This window comes from Procambarus clarkii, chromosome 37, assembly GCF_040958095.1.
Source record: "Procambarus clarkii isolate CNS0578487 chromosome 37, FALCON_Pclarkii_2.0, whole genome shotgun sequence".
Lineage (NCBI taxonomy): Eukaryota > Metazoa > Arthropoda > Malacostraca > Decapoda > Cambaridae > Procambarus > Procambarus clarkii.
This window is the reverse complement of record NC_091186.1, coordinates 34,027,547-34,045,357: the sequence shown is the minus strand read 5'-3', so window position 1 is coordinate 34,045,357 and position 17,811 is coordinate 34,027,547. Positions and strand designations below refer to the sequence as shown.

Below are 17,811 nucleotides of genomic sequence, written 5' to 3'. Positions count from 1 at the left end.
TGTCCCAACAAGCCACACCGGAAGCAAGTGCGGGTTGCCGGGCATAGAACACCCGCACGTAATACCCCAACAGCCGGATAGAGGACGGAATGTCTGACCTCAGCCGCATCCCGAGGGTCCGAATGTTGGTCTTCACCCAGAATATGTGCCAGACGATAGTGAGTTCATTCGCACACTGACGGCGGAGCCGTACCTCTGGAAGAATCTCTGCAGGAGAACCTCAGGAAACTCCATGGGGGCGCCATGTACACTGACATAAGTTACAGCTCCACTACGGTCCGAAATAGTCACAGACCCTGCACCGTCCTGCAGCTGCAAAGTACGTCCCTCGTACTTCCGGAGAAACACACGGTACACCGCCTCTCCCACAAACTTAATGACGACACGGCGAGCAGTAAGCAGCTCTACACCATACACATCCTGTACCGAGACGTGAAGCATGTCACTCAAGACTAAGTCCACCAACGGGTAACCAGCATGGCAAGTAAACTCCAATCCTATGGAGTTTAGCCGCACGGCAGCCGGATAGGGCCGCCCATTGCAAAACACGCACGTCCCCACCACCAGGAACAGCAGGGAGGGTAGACACCCCCACACCCCTGCTGGCGAAAACGGTAACTACCACAAACTGCCGGAGCGGTCAAACGACACTTCCTCACTCAATGGCAGCGCAGGTGAACTCCACACCATAGCCTGTGCTACTTGCCCCGCTCCTGTGCCAGGTAAGTTACCGGCTCACCATAGCCCGTGCTACTTGGAACTTCTTCCGAGTAGCTGAATCTATAACAACAACAACAACAACAACAACGTTCAATATGTCAAACTAAACGACAGAAGAAAAAGAGGCGATATGATCACTGCGTCCAAAATAGTAACAGGCATCAACGAAATTGATAAGGAAAAATTTCTGAAACCTGGAACTTCCAGAACGGAAGATGTCATAGCTTTAACCTAACTAAACAAAGCTGTATAAGAAATATAAGAAAATTCACCTTCACAAACAGAATGGTAAACTGTTGGAACAAGTTAAGAGAGAAGGTGGTGGTGGAGGCCAAAAACGTCATTAGTTTCAAAGCGTTATATGACAAAGAGTACTGGGAAGACGGGACACCACAAACGTAGCTCTCATCTTGTAACTACACTTAAGTAGTTACCACGTTTGGTTTAAAAAGAAATTTAAGAAACAAAATGGAAGTTTGTCAAATAATAAATGGTCTATTTATTATTATAAATGGTCTATTTATTATTATCTATCATCTATTATAAGCGTATAACATATTTTAAAGCAATTGTTTTTTTTTTTTAATTTTAAATCATATAACTGACTAGTTCTAATGGACTGCCTCTTATGCTCACTTCCCCTCTGTATACCCAGTAAAGAGACCATAGGATTAAGGACTTGCCCGAAACGCTACGCGTACTAGTGGCTGTACAAGAATGTAACAACTCTTGTATATATCTCAAAAAAAAAAAAAAAAAAAAAAAAAAAAAAAAAAAAAAAAAAAAAAAAAGATTCACATGCCATTTGCACTTTTTTATTAGCCAATAAAACAGGGTATAAAGTATAAAGTCGAGTATAAAGTCATCATACTTGGCTTTCTCAATTTCATCAACTATTTCTCTTTCAACCATGACATATTTTTGTTTCAGTCTTATGGCACATCATATCATGAGACCATCCACCACTACTGCATTGTCCATCTGTATTATTGCTCAATAATAATCCGTATTATTGCTCAATAATAATCCGTATTATTGCTCAATAATAATCCGTATTATTGCTCAATAATAATCCGTATTATTGCTCAATAATAATCCATATTACTGCTCAATAATAATCCGTATTATTGCTCAATAATAATCTGTATTATTGTATTATTGAGCTCAATGGCAAATACAAATTAAGATATTCAGATTAAAAAATCGTATTGGTATGTAACTGCAGTACTAGGTTGCAGTTACATAATTAAATAAATAGTATATATATAATTAGTGATATTATTAAAACATTATGATAACGACACAAACATAATTGCTGTTTGATCTTCAAACAGCAATCTGTTTGAAGAGTCAATCATAATCCACGACTCAAGGGAACTGGGCTTTCATTAATTATGTGTTGGGTGTTAACTATTGTGGATGGACTGTATGGTTTGTGCTACACGCTTTCTGGATTATATTTGATGATATTCTCCAATTCGTCACGAAAAAGAATTATATCAAATAGCATTCATTCCAAATATTAGCAGCAAAGAAAGGTTTTCCTCAACAATATAATACAAATATTACTTAGTCGATAATGTAAAAAACAAAATGTGGTAATTCTTGAAACAACTTAACACCTCGAGAAGCAATGATGCAAAGTTTAATACCTCCCCCCCCCTCCTTCCCCCTATCTATGAAAGAGAAATAACTGAGACTGTATTTTACATATCAATAGCATCAATACCAACGACAGAGCTATCACTATCAATGTCTTGTCCAATAATACTGACATCAACCCCTGCATCACTGAGCTCTTGAGCTTGTATTAGCATTACTGTCTTCCTGAACTCCTGTAAGAGTTCAACGTGTTGCCAGTTCTCTCTTTCATTCAAGATTATTTCATCTATTACAGAGTTTGTATTTAAGCTTTTATGTCCCAGGCTCAGTTCAACTATTTTATTAGTGTGTTGCAACAAAGCTTTAGCAATATCTTGCATATCTTTACGTAGATCAGCCATTGCAATATTATTCTCTCTAACCTTTGTCTTTAACTGCGTTATGGTGTTCATAAATGCATCATACTTGGCTTTCTCAATTTCATCAATTATTTCTCTTTCTTCCGTGACATATTTTTGTGTCTCAGTTTTATGGTCCGTCATATCATGAGAGCATTCACGACTGCTGCATGGTCCATTCATATTATTGAGACAATCTGCCTTTGTTTTTCTCATTAAAAGTCCTGCGGTGAGACCAGCAGTTAAACCAAGGACAGTTCCAATGCCTACACCAATTGCAACTCCTATTGGACCACCAAAGATACCCACTTCTGCCCCCATTACTGCTCCAGAAGTTACTGAAGTACCAATTCCCGTAAAAACTGCCGTGCCAACCCCAGTACCAGTTCCTGCAAATCCAGCAAGAAAATTTTTTGGGTCTTCACACTTCTTACAAGTTTGTCTGCAAATGTCACAGTTGAGGAAGTGATATCCAATGGTTACTGAAGATTTAAATTTTACCATTATCTTTTTAGTTACTTTGATTCTTTCAGCCTGAGCTTTAATTTTCTCTATTTCCCTATGCTTATTATTATTTGAGTTAGTTATATGGACCATACTTGCTACCGTTTTTATCAATTCAGTTTTTGTTTCTTCGAGTAATTTTTTCTCCAGCAAAAGGTCCCCAGTTCTTTTGAGATTTACTGGAATAGACGTTTGTAGCTCTTCAAAAAATCTTGTATACTCTGCTTGCATCCTGTTTCATCTATATGTAAGGTATGCATGTCTGTGATTCTGGAGAAGACCATCACAAAGTGGATCATATAGAAGCCCGTTGTCAAATTGGTACAAGTTGACAAACTGGACTCCAGCATGTTTCACCACATCAACAACTGCCGAAGTGTCATCAGTTGCAAATGTTGCCAGAAGCTGCGTTATATCACCAATATTACTTCCCAGCACTGAAGTAAAGTCTTCTAGCATTTGTATCTGGTATGATGTTACCCTGTTTTGGTTTGCCTTAGCAACTAAGGCAACACAATTAAGGTCATCTATCCCACAATCATTTGTCAGGAAAATGGTTAGTCGCTCTATTGGGACTTTATCGTGGTTCATTCTGGTGTCACCAAACCCAGGTGTGTCAATCAAAATATAATTACACTCAATAGGCATTCCAAGTTGATGGGAGACAATGTAAGCAGTGATATATTCTGTCTGGCTTTCCACTTGGAGGAGATCATCACTTTCAACATAATCTTTTAACTGAAACCTAAAATTATCGTCAAAGTTGACACCTAACAGATGGTTGATCATGGTGTTGAGGACTCTGGTCTTGCCGGCGCCTGTCTCTCCCAGCAGGAGAACCGACTTGATGGGGCCCTCATTCACAGGTCCAATGGACATGACCTGTATCTTGCCATCTTCATCCTTGTGAATAACTTCAGTGTTGATCTCGTAGGTTATGAGTCCTTCCTCGTCTTTCACTTTCACGCAGTAGTTCTCAATGAAGTTCTTCTTCAGTTCGGCGTCCTCCATCTTGCTCAACTTGTCTGTAAATTATATGACTAGATTACAACTTTAATTTTATTCTTAGGATTATAGTGTAATTGATCCATGTATCTTGAAGACCAACCTATTTGGTTAGAATTAAATAATAATAATAATAATAATAATAATAATAATAATAATAATAATAATAATAATAATAATAATAATAATAATAATAATAATAATAATAGTAATAATAATAATATTAATAAAAATAATAATAAGATAATAGGAGTTATATACAGGCCACCAAACTTTGACACAATATAAGCAAAGCACATATGGAATGTGCTTTATCTTGAGCAATAAGGTCAGTGTTTGTCATGGGTGAATGTTATAACCCAGTAATTTAAATAGATCTTAACTGTGCAGTATTAAATAAATTCCATACTCTTGGTTTATGGTTTTAGCCTGTTGTAGTATTCATTAAAATTATTGCTCGTGTAGTGAAACATTCAAGTAGCAGTGCTGTAGTAAAATACTTAAATTACTTGATGAAGTTAGATACTTGTGTTAAAATATATTCAAACACCTTGTATGATTTGTTGTTGATGTGAGGAGATTATGTATGTTCAGACTATAACTGTTATATGACTGTTACATCTAGAAAGGGCAGCTTCCCATCATTCTACATCTCGTATGTGAAACTCAACACAGAATTCTACTCGAATGCCTCCTTCAGCTGCTGCAGACGTCTGGCATCAGGTATCTGCATAAAAATGTCGTCAACATACCTGCAGTATATGGCGGGTTTAAAGTCCATGTCATGTCAAGTCCATAAGAGGGTCTTAGTTAGGCTTAGTAGTTAGTTAGGGAGCCGGTCGGCCGAGCGGACAGCAAGCTGCACTTGTGATCCTGTGGTCCTGGGTTCGATCCCAGGCGCTGGCGAGAAACAATGGGCAGAGTTTCTTTCACCCTATGCCACTGTTACCTAGAAGTAAAATAGGTACCAGGGTGTTAGTCAGCTGTCACGGGCTGCTTCCTGGGGGTGGAGGCCTGGTCGAGGACCGGGCCGCGGGGACACTAAAAAAAAAAAAAGCCCCGAAACCATCTCAAGATAACCTCAAAAAGAAGGCCCGATTTGCCTAATAGACCGAGTGATTTTTTAAATTTTCAAAATATGGTTTAGTTTATTAGAATTATTATTACTATATTATAACAAGAAAATAAATGATTGACTTTGTTGTGTTAGTTTAGGTTAGGTTAAGATAGGTTAGGTTGGGTTAGTAGGGTTGGTTAGGTTCGGACATATATGTACGTTAGTTTTAACTCAAATTCAAACAAATTAATGCATACATAATTAAATGGATAGCTTTAGGATTTTATAAGAAAAAAAAAAATTAAAAATATAAATTCAAGAAAACTTGGCTTATTAGGCAAATTGGGCCATGCATAGTAGGCCGAGAAGTGCGTTCTGGCTACTGGGTACGACATATATATATATATATATATATATATATATATATATATATATATATATATATATATATATATATATATATATATACATATATATATATATATGTATATATATATATATATATATATATATATATATATATATATATATATATATATATATATATATATATATATATATATATATATATATATATATAGGAGGAGAAGAAGGAGAAGTAGGAGGTAGGAGAAGAAAATATCAAAGTGTTCAGTGAGGATCCACAAGGTCTTCTCTGAGTACTCTATATTTTCTTCTCCGAGGCTATGGGTCCCTACACTTGCACCAGAGGTGGTACCCCTTCTAGGTTTAAAAAAAAAAATAATATATATATATATATATATATATATATATATATATATATATATATATATATATATATATATATATATATATATATTGTGACGATAATCTCTTTCAAGAGAGATTGAGCCTGCTCTTCCCTACAAAGTACGTAAAAATAAAAGATAATATAGAAGATACGTTCAGCAAGTATCGCCAAACGTTTTGCTCAGAGAGCAAATCGTACCCAGCAGACAGTGACACCTGCTAGCTACCGCCACCGTAAACAGCAAACTGCTTGTCCTTTGCCTGCCTGTCGCTGATTGGCTGGTGTCCCGTCGCACCTGCCCTCCGCCACAAGTTGATGTCTGGGCTGCAGTGCTTCAGTATTGTCAGAATATCTCAGTGCTCCTTGCAGTTGACATCTCTCGCTGGTAGACTAAGCCTTGGCTTTCGTGTACTAAGGGAGGTGGCAGCTCGAAGCCAATATTCCAGCTCCATTCATATTTATTTTGCTATCACTGTAACTCACTTGTCTTAACGTAACTTTACATTTGCCAGTGATTATTCATATTATTTTGTTTGTTGACTTGTCTTTTATATTTTATGTGCTTAACTTTATTCATGTCTTGTTTTTCTAAAGTAATTAAAATTTCATAGTTAATTTACTTGTGTTTTGTGTGTCTTCCCATTACCTTACCACAGACGAAAGTTCCAGCTTTTTCTTTTTTTTTCTATAATGTGACGAGGCCCTGCCCCTAGCTTTTGAAACAGCCGAACATTAACGCTTTACCGTCACATTAAAGTGAGGGCCTGTCCGGGAGCTTCACTCAGGTACTGGTGCCAAGTAGTAAATTTATGGTAAGCGTATTTGGCTTTGGTAACGTAGCTTTTTACTATTTTTCATATTCAATTTTATTTTTATATGGTGCTGTGTGTATTGTGCATTCCGAGAGTAGCATATGGTGAAGGTGAGACATCTTTGGATTACGTGGTGACTGTAGGCCTCAGTCATTCTCTTAATTGGTCATCTCTCCCTCCGTGTTATTACTCGTGTTTACCATCTTTTGTCCCTAGGATATTTCTCATATTTTCGACAGATCATCATATTGGTACCCTGGTACTGTGGTCTGCCCCCGGGTCAAGTGCACCTAATCTTCTGCAATCTGACAGTAGGAGGATAAAGAGGGCCATAGTTCCTCTAGCACGAACTTTAGTTGCTGAATTGGGACCTCAGCAGCAGTTCTCGTCACCAGTTGACACCTCGCACCCCTACACGTCGGTCAGAGATGATGATACCTACATTGGTAGGGAATTAGCTTTCTTTTTCAGAGCACAAAAGTTCGCTAATTCTGTAAGTATCATATTAATTTCAGTGGGAAAACTTGCTTATGTCCTATAGACTCGGCAAGGTATGCCTACATTCTTGGACTACCAATTTTACTTTTGAGACAATTAACTGTTTCATTTGTTTTAGAAACTCAGTTTCGCTTGTTTAGTAGGATTTTCTTGCCCTTATCCTCTTACATGAGTACCGGGTACAAGATTTCCTGCGACCTTGATTTAATTAATCATTTATCTTGTAATTAACATTAATTGTTAAAGATTCCACAGGATAGGTACCAGTTGCCACGTTGTCCTGTTTCTGACATTCACCATATCACAACAGTATATTCGTTGTGCATTTATTTGCTAATTTCACCATGTTTCGTCTCCAAGCTTTCCGTGCAGATCCAGCAGGTGCAATAGGGACTTTAAGTCATGCCAAGAGGGCTGAATTACAAACTCTTGCACATGAGTATCAACTAACAGTTCCCTACCAAGCCAACAAAAGTGAAATACATAACCTGTTACTGGATCATTTCTTAGAGCAAGGTAAGATAGACTCTGAAACTCACGAAACTTACTTTATTGCAGATAAAACTGATTTGGCAACGATGAAACTCAAAGTAGAGCTGGCCAAGATTGAATGCGAGCAGCAAAGGGAAGCCCTCGAGCAACAAGAACGAGCAGCTGCCATACGAAGGGAAAAACAAGAACGTGAAATCGCCCTCAAGGAACGTGAAATCGCCCTCAAGGAACGTGAAACTGCCTTGAGGAAAGAAGAACAAGAACATGAGGTTGCACTACTCCGTGAGCGGGAACGAGTACAGCTTGAAACAAAACAACGGCAATTGGAGATGCAACACGAATATGACAAACAACAAGCAACTTTGACTATGGAATGTCGTCAACGAGAATTCGTGTTGGAAACTTCACACCTCGCTCAACGCCAGCCCAGCAAACACAAATCATCTAGAAAACGTTTGTCTATCTCTTCCCATAGGCGTGGGAATGATTGGCATTGAGAATGGTGCAGGAGAGCCTTTGAGAAACTTTTAATCAAAAAATCCAAACACAAAGGTTTTATAATAAAATGTTTTTCTGCAACTATTTTCTTCCTAATGTATTACAAATAGTTTTTACATGTTTATATATAAAATTTATGGTGTTTTTTTTGTAAAATTCATTAATAAATTGTGAATGATATTTATTGGCTCAGTGAAACGTTCAAAATCCATTTTGTTATAATATGATCAGAAAAAAGTAGTTTTCCAAATTTTCTAAAAATCGCTCTTTTTAACACAATTTGACTCCTTATGCATTCCACTAAACACTAATATCATGTTTAAATATATAATTTATGTATTATTCCCTAAGATAATTTATATAAATTATAAAAGTTGCTGGAAAGTGGTGTGAAAGAATCTGAAAACGTTTTGTTGTCTTATACTGGCGTGTTCTTATTAACTAGAGTGAGTAAGAGTGAGCGAGAGTGGGTAAGAGTGAATAAGAGTGAGAGTAAGAGTGACTGAAGGTGAGTGAGAGTGCCAGAGCGTGTGTAAGTGTGAGTGAGAGTGTGTAAGTGTGAGTAAGAGTGAGTGAGAGTGAGTGAGAGTGAGTAAAAGTAAGAGTGACTGAGAGTGAGTGAGAGTAAGAGTGACAGAGTGAGTAAGAGTGATTGAGAGTAAGGGTGATAATGAGAGTAAGAGTGATTGAGAGTTAGTGAGAGTAAGTTTGATTGAGAGTAAGAGTGATTGAGAGTAAGAATGATTGAGAGTAAGAGTGATTGGGAGTAAGAGTGATTGGGAGTAAGAGTGATTGGGAGTAGGAGTAAGAGTGATTGGGAGTAAGAGTGATTGGGAGTAGGAGTAAGAGTGAGAGTAGGAGTAAGAGTGAGAGTAGGAGTAAGAATGAGAATAAGAGTGATTGAGAGTAAGAGTAAGAGTGATTGAGAGTAAGAGTGATTAGGAGTAAGAGTGATTGGGAGTAAGAGTAAGAATGAGAATAAGAGTGATTGAGAGTAAGAGTGATTGGGATTAAGAGTAAGAGTGAGTAAGAGTAAGAATGAGAGTAAGAGTGATTGGGAGTAGGAGTGATTGGGAGTAAGAGTGATTGAGAATAAGAGTGAGAGTAAGAGTGATTGAGAGTAAGAGTATGCGAGTAAGAGTGAGAGAGTGAGTATAAATGGGTAAGGGTGACTGAGAGTGAGTAAGAGTGACAGAGAGTAAGAGTGACAGAGTAAGAGTGACAGAGAGTAAGAGTGACAGAGTAAGAGTGATAGAGAGTAAGAGTGACAGAGAGTAAGAGTGACAGAGTAAGAGTGACAGAGTAAGAGTGACAGAGAGTAAGAGTGACAGAGAGTAAGTGACAGAGAGTAAGAGTGACAGAGTAAGAGTGACAGAGTAAGAGTGACAGAGAGTAAGAGTGAGTATGAGAGTAAGAGTGACAGAGAGTAAGAGTGAGTATGAGAGTAAGAGTGACAGAGAGTAAGAGTGAGTATGAGAGTGAGTAAGAGTGAGTAAGGATGACTGAGAGTAAGAGTGAGTAATAGTGCGTAAGAGTGATTGAGAGTAAGAGTGAGTAATAGTGTGTAAGAGTGATTGAGAGTAAGAGTGAGTAATAGTGCGTAAGAGTGATTGAGAGTGAGAGTGAGTTAAGAGTGTGAGGTGTGAGAGGGTAGCAGGCCAGGGAGGCAGGATGTGTGGTCACAGGCGAGGCCTAGGCCTCGTGATCTCTAATGTTGGTTTTTATATATGTGTTGGATTTTTTGTCCTGTTTCAAATTATAATTATTTAGCAGGAATGTAATAAGATATTGCACAGTATTAATGTGACAATAATATATGCATTATTTCCTTGATAATCAAACTTGTTGTTCAAAGATAATATACAATCTTTGAAGGAAACATTTTGAGAGCGCGAGCTGGCAACACTGTTCTGGTGGTGAGAGAGACATGGTTAGTTGTGCTCAGACCTTCAGTGGTGAAGGGTGTGTCCCATGTGTCCCAGCTGGCCGCCACCAGCCGCCACCCGCCGCCACCACCACCACCCACCACCACCCACTACCACCCACCATCACCCACCACCACCCACCACCGCCATCACCCACCACCACCCACCACCACCAGCCGCCAGGCCGCCACCCGCCACCTGCCACCACCACCCGCCACCACCACCCGCCGCCACCACCACCCACCACCCACCACCAGCCGCCACCACCCACCACCAGCCGCCACCACTCACCACCCACCACCAGCCGCCACCACCCACCACCAGCCGCCACCTGCCACCACCCACCACCCACCACCAGCCGCCACCACCCACCACCAGCCGCCACCTACCACCACCCACCACCAGCCGCCACCCGCCAGCACCCACCACCCACCGCAACCCACCACCACCCACCACCCACCACCCACCACCCGCCACCACCCACCACCAACCACCGGCCACCACCCACCACCAGCCGCCACCACCCACCACCAGCCGCCACCACCCGCCACCACCCACCACCAGCCGCCACCCACCACCAGCCGCCACCCACCACCAGCCGCCACCCGCCACCACCCACCACCAGCCGCCACCCACCACCAGCCGCCACCCGCCACCACCCACCACCAGCCGCCACCCGCCCCCAGCCGCCACCCACCACCAGCCGCCACCCGCCACCACCACCACCCACCACCAGCCGCCACCACAACCACCCACCACCAGCCGCCACCCGCCACCACCCACCACCAGCCGCCACCCACCACAAGCCGCCACCCACCACAACCCACTACCAGCTGCCACCCGCCACCACCCACCACCAGCCGCCACCACAACCACCCAACACCAGCCGCCACCCGCCACCACCTATCACCAGCCGCCACCCACCACAAGCCGCCACCCGCCACAACCCACCACCAGCCGCCACCCGCCACCACCCACTACCAGCCGCCACCCACCACCAGCCGCCACCCGCCACCCGCCACCACCCGCCACCACCCACCACCAGCCGCCACCCACCACCAGCCGCCACCACAGCCGCCACCACCACCCACCACCACCACCACCACCCGCCATCACCGCCGCCACCGCCACCACCCACCACAGCCGCCGCCACCCATCACCACCGCCACCACCACCCACCACCACCGCCACCACCCATCACAGCCGCCACCACCAGCCGCCACCGCCCACCACCAGCCACCATCACCGCCACCAGCCGCCACCACCACCACCACCAGCCGCCATCACCGCCACCACCACCGCCACCAGCCGCCACCACCCATCACAGCCGCCGCCGCCCGCCACCGCCCGCCACCGCCCACGACCACCCACCACTACCGCCCGCCACCACCGCCGCCACTGTCCGCCACCGCCAGACACAGCCGCCAGTGTCCGCCACCGCCGCCACTGTCCGCCACCGCCACCACTGTCTGCCCGCCGCCACTGTCCGCCACCGCCACCACCCACCACCACCCACTACCACCCACCACCACCCACCACCACCCACCACCGCCATCACCCACCACCACCCACCACCACCAGCCGCCACCCGCCACCCGCCACCGCCACCTGCCACCACCACCCGCCACCACCACCCGCCGCCACCACCACCCACCACCCACCACCAGCCGCCACCACCCACCACCAGCCGCCACCCGCCACCACCCGCCACCACCCACCACCAGCCGCCACCCACCACCAGCCGCCACCCACCACCAGCCGCCACCCGCCACCACCCACCACCAGCCGCCACCCACCACCAGCCGCCACCCGCCACCACCCACCACCAGCCGCCACCCGCCCCCAGCCGCCACCCACCACCAGCCGCCACCCGCCACCACCACCACCCACCACCAGCCGCCACCACAACCACCCACCACCAGCCGCCACCCGCCACCACCCACCACCAGCCGCCACCCACCACAAGCCGCCACCCACCACAACCCACTACCAGCTGCCACCCGCCACCACCCACCACCAGCCGCCACCACAACCACCCACCACCAGCCGCCACCCGCCACCACCCATCACCAGCCGCCACCCACCACAAGCCGCCACCCGCCACAACCCACCACCAGCCGCCACCCGCCACCACCCACTACCAGCCGCCACCCACCACCAGCCGCCACCCGCCACCCGCCACCACCCACCACCAGCCGCCACCCACCACCAGCCGCCACCCACCACCAGCCGCCACCCGCCACCACCCACCACCAGCCACCACCCGCCACCACCATCAGCCGCCACCCGCCGCCACCACCCACCACCACCCATCACCACCAGCCGCCACCCGCCACCACCCACCACCACCCAGAACCACCCACCACCACCAGCCATAACCACCCACCACCGCCGCCACCACCCACCACCACCAGCCGCCACCCGCCGCCACCAGCCGCCACCGCCACCACCAGCCGCCACGCCACCGCCACCAGCCGCCACCCACCACCGCCGCCCGCCACCACCAGCCGCCACCACCAGCCACCACCACCAGCCACCACCACCCACCACCACCAGCCGTCACCCACCACCACCAGCCGCCACCCGCCACCACCCACCACCACCAGCCGCCACCGCCAGCACCCACCACCAGCCGCCACCACCAACCACCACGAGCCGCCACCCGCCACCACCACCCGCCACCACCAGCCGCCACCGCCAGCACCCACCACCAGCCGCCACCACTATGCGCCACCGCCACCACCCACCACCACCAGCCGCCACCCGCCACCGCCACCACCCACCACCACCAGCCGCCACCCACCACCCGCCACCACCACCACAGCCGCCACCACCACCCACCACCACCACCCACCACCACCACCACCACCCGCCATCACCGCCGCCACCGCCACCACCCACCACAGCCGCCGCCACCCATCACCACCGCCACCACCACCCACCACCACCGCCACCACCCATCACAGCCGCCACCACCAGCCGCCACCGCCCACCACCAGCCACCATCACCGCCACCAGCCGCCACCACCACCACCACCAGCCGCCATCACCGCCACCACCACCGCCACCAGCCGCCACCACCCATCACAGCCGCCGCCGCCCGCCACCGCCCGCCACCGCCCACGACCACCCACCACTACCGCCCGCCACCACCGCCGCCACTGTCCGCCACCGCCAGACACAGCCGCCAGTGTCCGCCACCGCCGCCACTGTCCGCCACCGCCACCACTGTCTGCCCGCCGCCACTGTCCGCCACCGCCACCACCCACCACCACCCACTACCACCCACCACCACCCACCACCACCCACCACCGCCATCACCCACCACCACCCACCACCACCAGCCGCCACCCGCCACCCGCCACCGCCACCTGCCACCACCACCCGCCACCACCACCCGCCGCCACCACCACCCACCACCCACCACCAGCCGCCACCACCCACCACCAGCCGCCACCACTCACCACCCACCACCAGCCGCCACCACCCACCACCAGCCGCCACCTGCCACCACCCACCACCCACCACCAGCCGCCACCACCCACCACCAGCCGCCACCTACCACCACCCACCACCCACCTCCAGCCGCCACCCGCCAGCACCCACCACCCACCGCAACCCACCACCACCCACCACCCACCACCCGCCACCACCCACCACCAACCACCGGCCACCACCCGCCACCACCCACCACCAGCCGCCACCACCCACCACCAGCCGCCACCCGCCACCACCCGCCACCACCCACCACCAGCCGCCACCCACCACCAGCCGCCACCCACCACCAGCCGCCACCCGCCACCACCCACCACCAGCCGCCACCCACCACCAGCCGCCACCCGCCACCACCCACCACCAGCCGCCACCACAACCACCCACCACCAGCCGCCACCACCAACCACCACGAGCCGCCACCCGCCACCACCACCCGCCACCACCAGCCGCCACCCGCCGCCACCACCCACCACCACCCACCACCACCAGCCGCCACCCGCCACCACCCACCACCACCCAGAACCACCCACCACCACCAGCCGCCACCACCCACCACCGCCGCCACCACCCACCACCACCCACCACCACCAGCCGCCACCCGCCGCCACCAGCCGCCACCGCCACCACCAGCCGCCACGCCACCGCCACCAGCCGCCACCCACCACCGCCGCCCGCCACCACCAGCCGCCACCACCAGCCACCACCACCAGCCACCACCACCCACCACCACCAGCCGTCACCCACCACCACCAGCCGCCACCCGCCACCACCCACCACCACCAGCCGCCACCGCCAGCACCCACCACCAGCCGCCACCACCAACCACCACGAGCCGCCACCCGCCACCACCACCCGCCACCACCAGCCGCCACCGCCAGCACCCACCACCAGCCGCCACCACTATGCGCCACCGCCACCACCCACCACCACAAGCCGCCACCCGCCACCGCCCACCACCACCAGCCGCCACCCACCACCCGCCACCACCAGCCACCACCACCAGCCACCACCACCCACCACCACCAGCCGTCACCCACCACCACCAGCCGCCACCCGCCACCACCCACCACCACCAGCCGCCACCGCCAGCACCCACCACCAGCCGCCACCACCAACCACCACGAGCCGCCACCCGCCACCACCACCCGCCACCACCAGCCGCCACCGCCAGCACCCACCACCAGCCGCCACCACTATGCGCCACCGCCACCACCCACCACCACAAGCCGCCACCCGCCACCGCCCACCACCACCAGCCGCCACCCACCACCCGCCACCACCACAGCCGCCACCACCACCCACCACCACCACCACCACCCGCCATCACCGCCGCCACCGCCACCACCCACCACAGCCGCCGCCACCCATCACCACCGCCACCACCACCCACCACCACCGCCACCACCCATCACAGCCGCCACCACCAGCCACCACCGCCCACCACCAGCCACCATCACCGCCACCATCCGCCACCACCACCACCACCAGCCGCCATCACCGCCACCACCACCGCCACCAGCCGCCACCACCCATCACAGCCGCCGCCGCCCGCCACCGCCCGCCACCGCCCACGACCACCCACCACTACCGCCCGCCACCACCGCCGCCACTGTCCGCCACCGCCAGACACAGCCGCCAGTGTCCGCCACCGCCGCCACTGTCCGCCACCGCCACCACTGTCTGCCCGCCGCCACTGTCCGCCACCGCCACTACTGTCCGCCCGCTGCCACTGTCCACCCGCCGACACTGTCCACCCGCCGACACTGTCCATCCGCCGCCACTGTCCGCCACCACTACCACTGTCCGCCACCACTACCACTGTCCGCCCGCCACCGCCGCCACTGTCCGCCATCGCCACCACTGTCCGCCTGCCGCCAGTGTCCGCCACCGCCGCCACTGTCCGCCCGCTGCCAATGTCCGCCACCGCCACTACTGTCTGCTCGCTGCCACTGTCCACCCGCCGCCACTGTCCACCCGCCGCCACTGTCCACCCGCCGCCACTGTCCGCCACCACTACCACTGTCCGCCACCGCCACCACTGTCCGCCACCGCCACCACTGTCCGCCACCGCCACCACTGTCCGCCACCGCCACCACTGTCCGCCACCGCCACCACTGTCCGCCCGCCGCCACTGTCCACCACCGCCGCCACTGTCCGCCCGCCGCCACTGTCCGCCACAGCCGCCACTGTCCGCCACAGCCGCCACCGCCGCCACTGTCCGCCACCGCCGCCACTGTCCGCCACCGCCGCCACTCTCCGCCACCGCCGCCACTCTCCGCCACCGCCGCCACTCTCCGCCGTACAGCCTTCCCTCTCTCCGTTAGTAAATAATTATAATTGTTAGTAAATAATAAAAGAAATATAAATTATTAGATTTTTTTACCCTTAAATTGGTTTTAATATTTAAATTGAAAATAATAATATAATATAAAATAAACTATAATAAAAATAATAATATAATATAAAATAATATAATTTAATTTCAAGAAATTTAACTTTAAACACAAAGATGTGAAAAGGGTTCAGATTATTGGCTCAAACCTTTCACAAGAGATTCATATTGGTATATGAATGGATTATGAATGACTCATGTTAGGATTGTAAAGTTGCCACAACATCTCAAGTTAGTGTTAGATACGAAGGTTTTGGTTATAAGTTGTGGAAACCTATTTAAGTCCACACACAATATCGTATCTGATACGATAAAACAAACGTTTCCAATCCTTTCAAATACTTTCCAGATATGTTGTGGCAACCTAAAATTGTTTGCTGGGAGCAAGCTACCGTCAATCTTCCCATCAGTTTTAATATATCACATGCAAGTAAGTTAATGCCATCATTCGTAGAAACAGAAGTTGACGTGTTTTTCACCACCTTTGAAACCCTTGCTAATCAACTTAGTTGGCCTGCCGACCAATGGGCCACCCTTCTCAGAGTACATCTTACAGGTAGAGCTGCAGTCACACTCAGTACTTTGGCGTCTGAGAATGACTACCAGACTCTGAAACAAGCAGTGTTGGACGCCTACCTTCTCTCCACCGAAAGTTATCGAAGGAAATTCCGTGACCACCTGAAGGCAAGTACCACTACCTTTCTCGAGTTTGCTAATACCAAAAGGAGATATTTTATGAAATGGCTGGAAGCAGCACATGTCTCTACCTTTGCAGAACTCGTCAACCTCATGCTAGTTGAAGAATTCTTGAGGCGTGTGCCGCCTCCTGTCCGTCTATATTTAGCAGATAAAGAAGAAACCGACTACCTAAAGTGTGCTAAGTCGGCTGACACTTACAGCCTCATCCACCGGCTGACACCAGAACCATCATCCAGTAAGAAGTCTTGGTACAGTTACGAGAAAGTGAGTACCGATCAAGCTGGCTCGCAATTGTACTGTAAGTATTGTAGACTCTATAGACATACCATAGATAAATGTGGTAAGTCTCAATACAAAGGAACCACCGAAATGCCAAAACCCAAACCACCTCCTCGTAAGTCCGGTAAGCCTGTGATGAATGTTGGTGTTCATGTTAATGATCTTTCTCTTTTCAGTAAACACCTGTATACTGGAACTGTCTCTGCCAACGGTTCAAATCCGGAGGGACGTTTCAAATTGAAGATCTTGAGGGACACAGCGGCTCTACAATCGATTATTTTGAAGTCGGCTGTGCCCAACATCGCCTACACCGGAGAAACTGTCTTCATCACTGACCTCACTGCTACAACTCCTTATCCTCTCACCAGAGTCCACCTGGATTGTCCCTTCGTGAGCGGAGAAGTCCAAGTCGCCATCAGGGAAATGCCTTTTCCCATGCCTGGAGTGCAACTTCTCCTGGGCAACGACTTGGCAGAAGACCTGCAACCGACCAACCTGATCGTCATGGACAAACCCCAGGTGTGTACCTCTGTGACGGATAATCCTATTTTTGAGTATGTTCCAGCAAAGGTTCAAGAGAGTGATGAAGTTTCTCCTCCGGTTTTAGTGACCACCCGTGCACAAGCCGCACGAACACAGCCAGCTGACTCTACTGCTACCGCTGTCCCTCAAGACCCTCAGAAA

General features: G+C 50.1%; 1 protein-coding gene across 7 annotated transcripts in view; it reads right to left on the bottom strand.

The window, feature by feature from the left end:
- Positions 1-1,521: 1,521 nt before the first annotated feature.
- The window catches only part of LOC123765814 (uncharacterized), a 42,293-nt gene continuing 26,003 nt past the window's right edge, over positions 1,522-17,811 (bottom strand). For 4 of the 7 annotated variants that reach the window (XM_069337377.1, XM_045754583.2, XM_069337379.1 and 1 more), the window contains exon 2: positions 1,522-4,249. In XM_069337377.1, the coding sequence (XP_069193478.1) occupies positions 2,427-3,455 (1,029 nt within the window). In that variant the 5' untranslated portion in view covers positions 3,456-4,249 and the 3' untranslated portion in view covers positions 1,522-2,426. Of the gene's footprint in view, positions 4,250-4,981; positions 5,179-17,811 lie in introns of all 7 variants that reach the window. The other 3 variants (XM_069337378.1, XM_069337375.1, XM_069337376.1) reach the window with 1 other exon arrangement.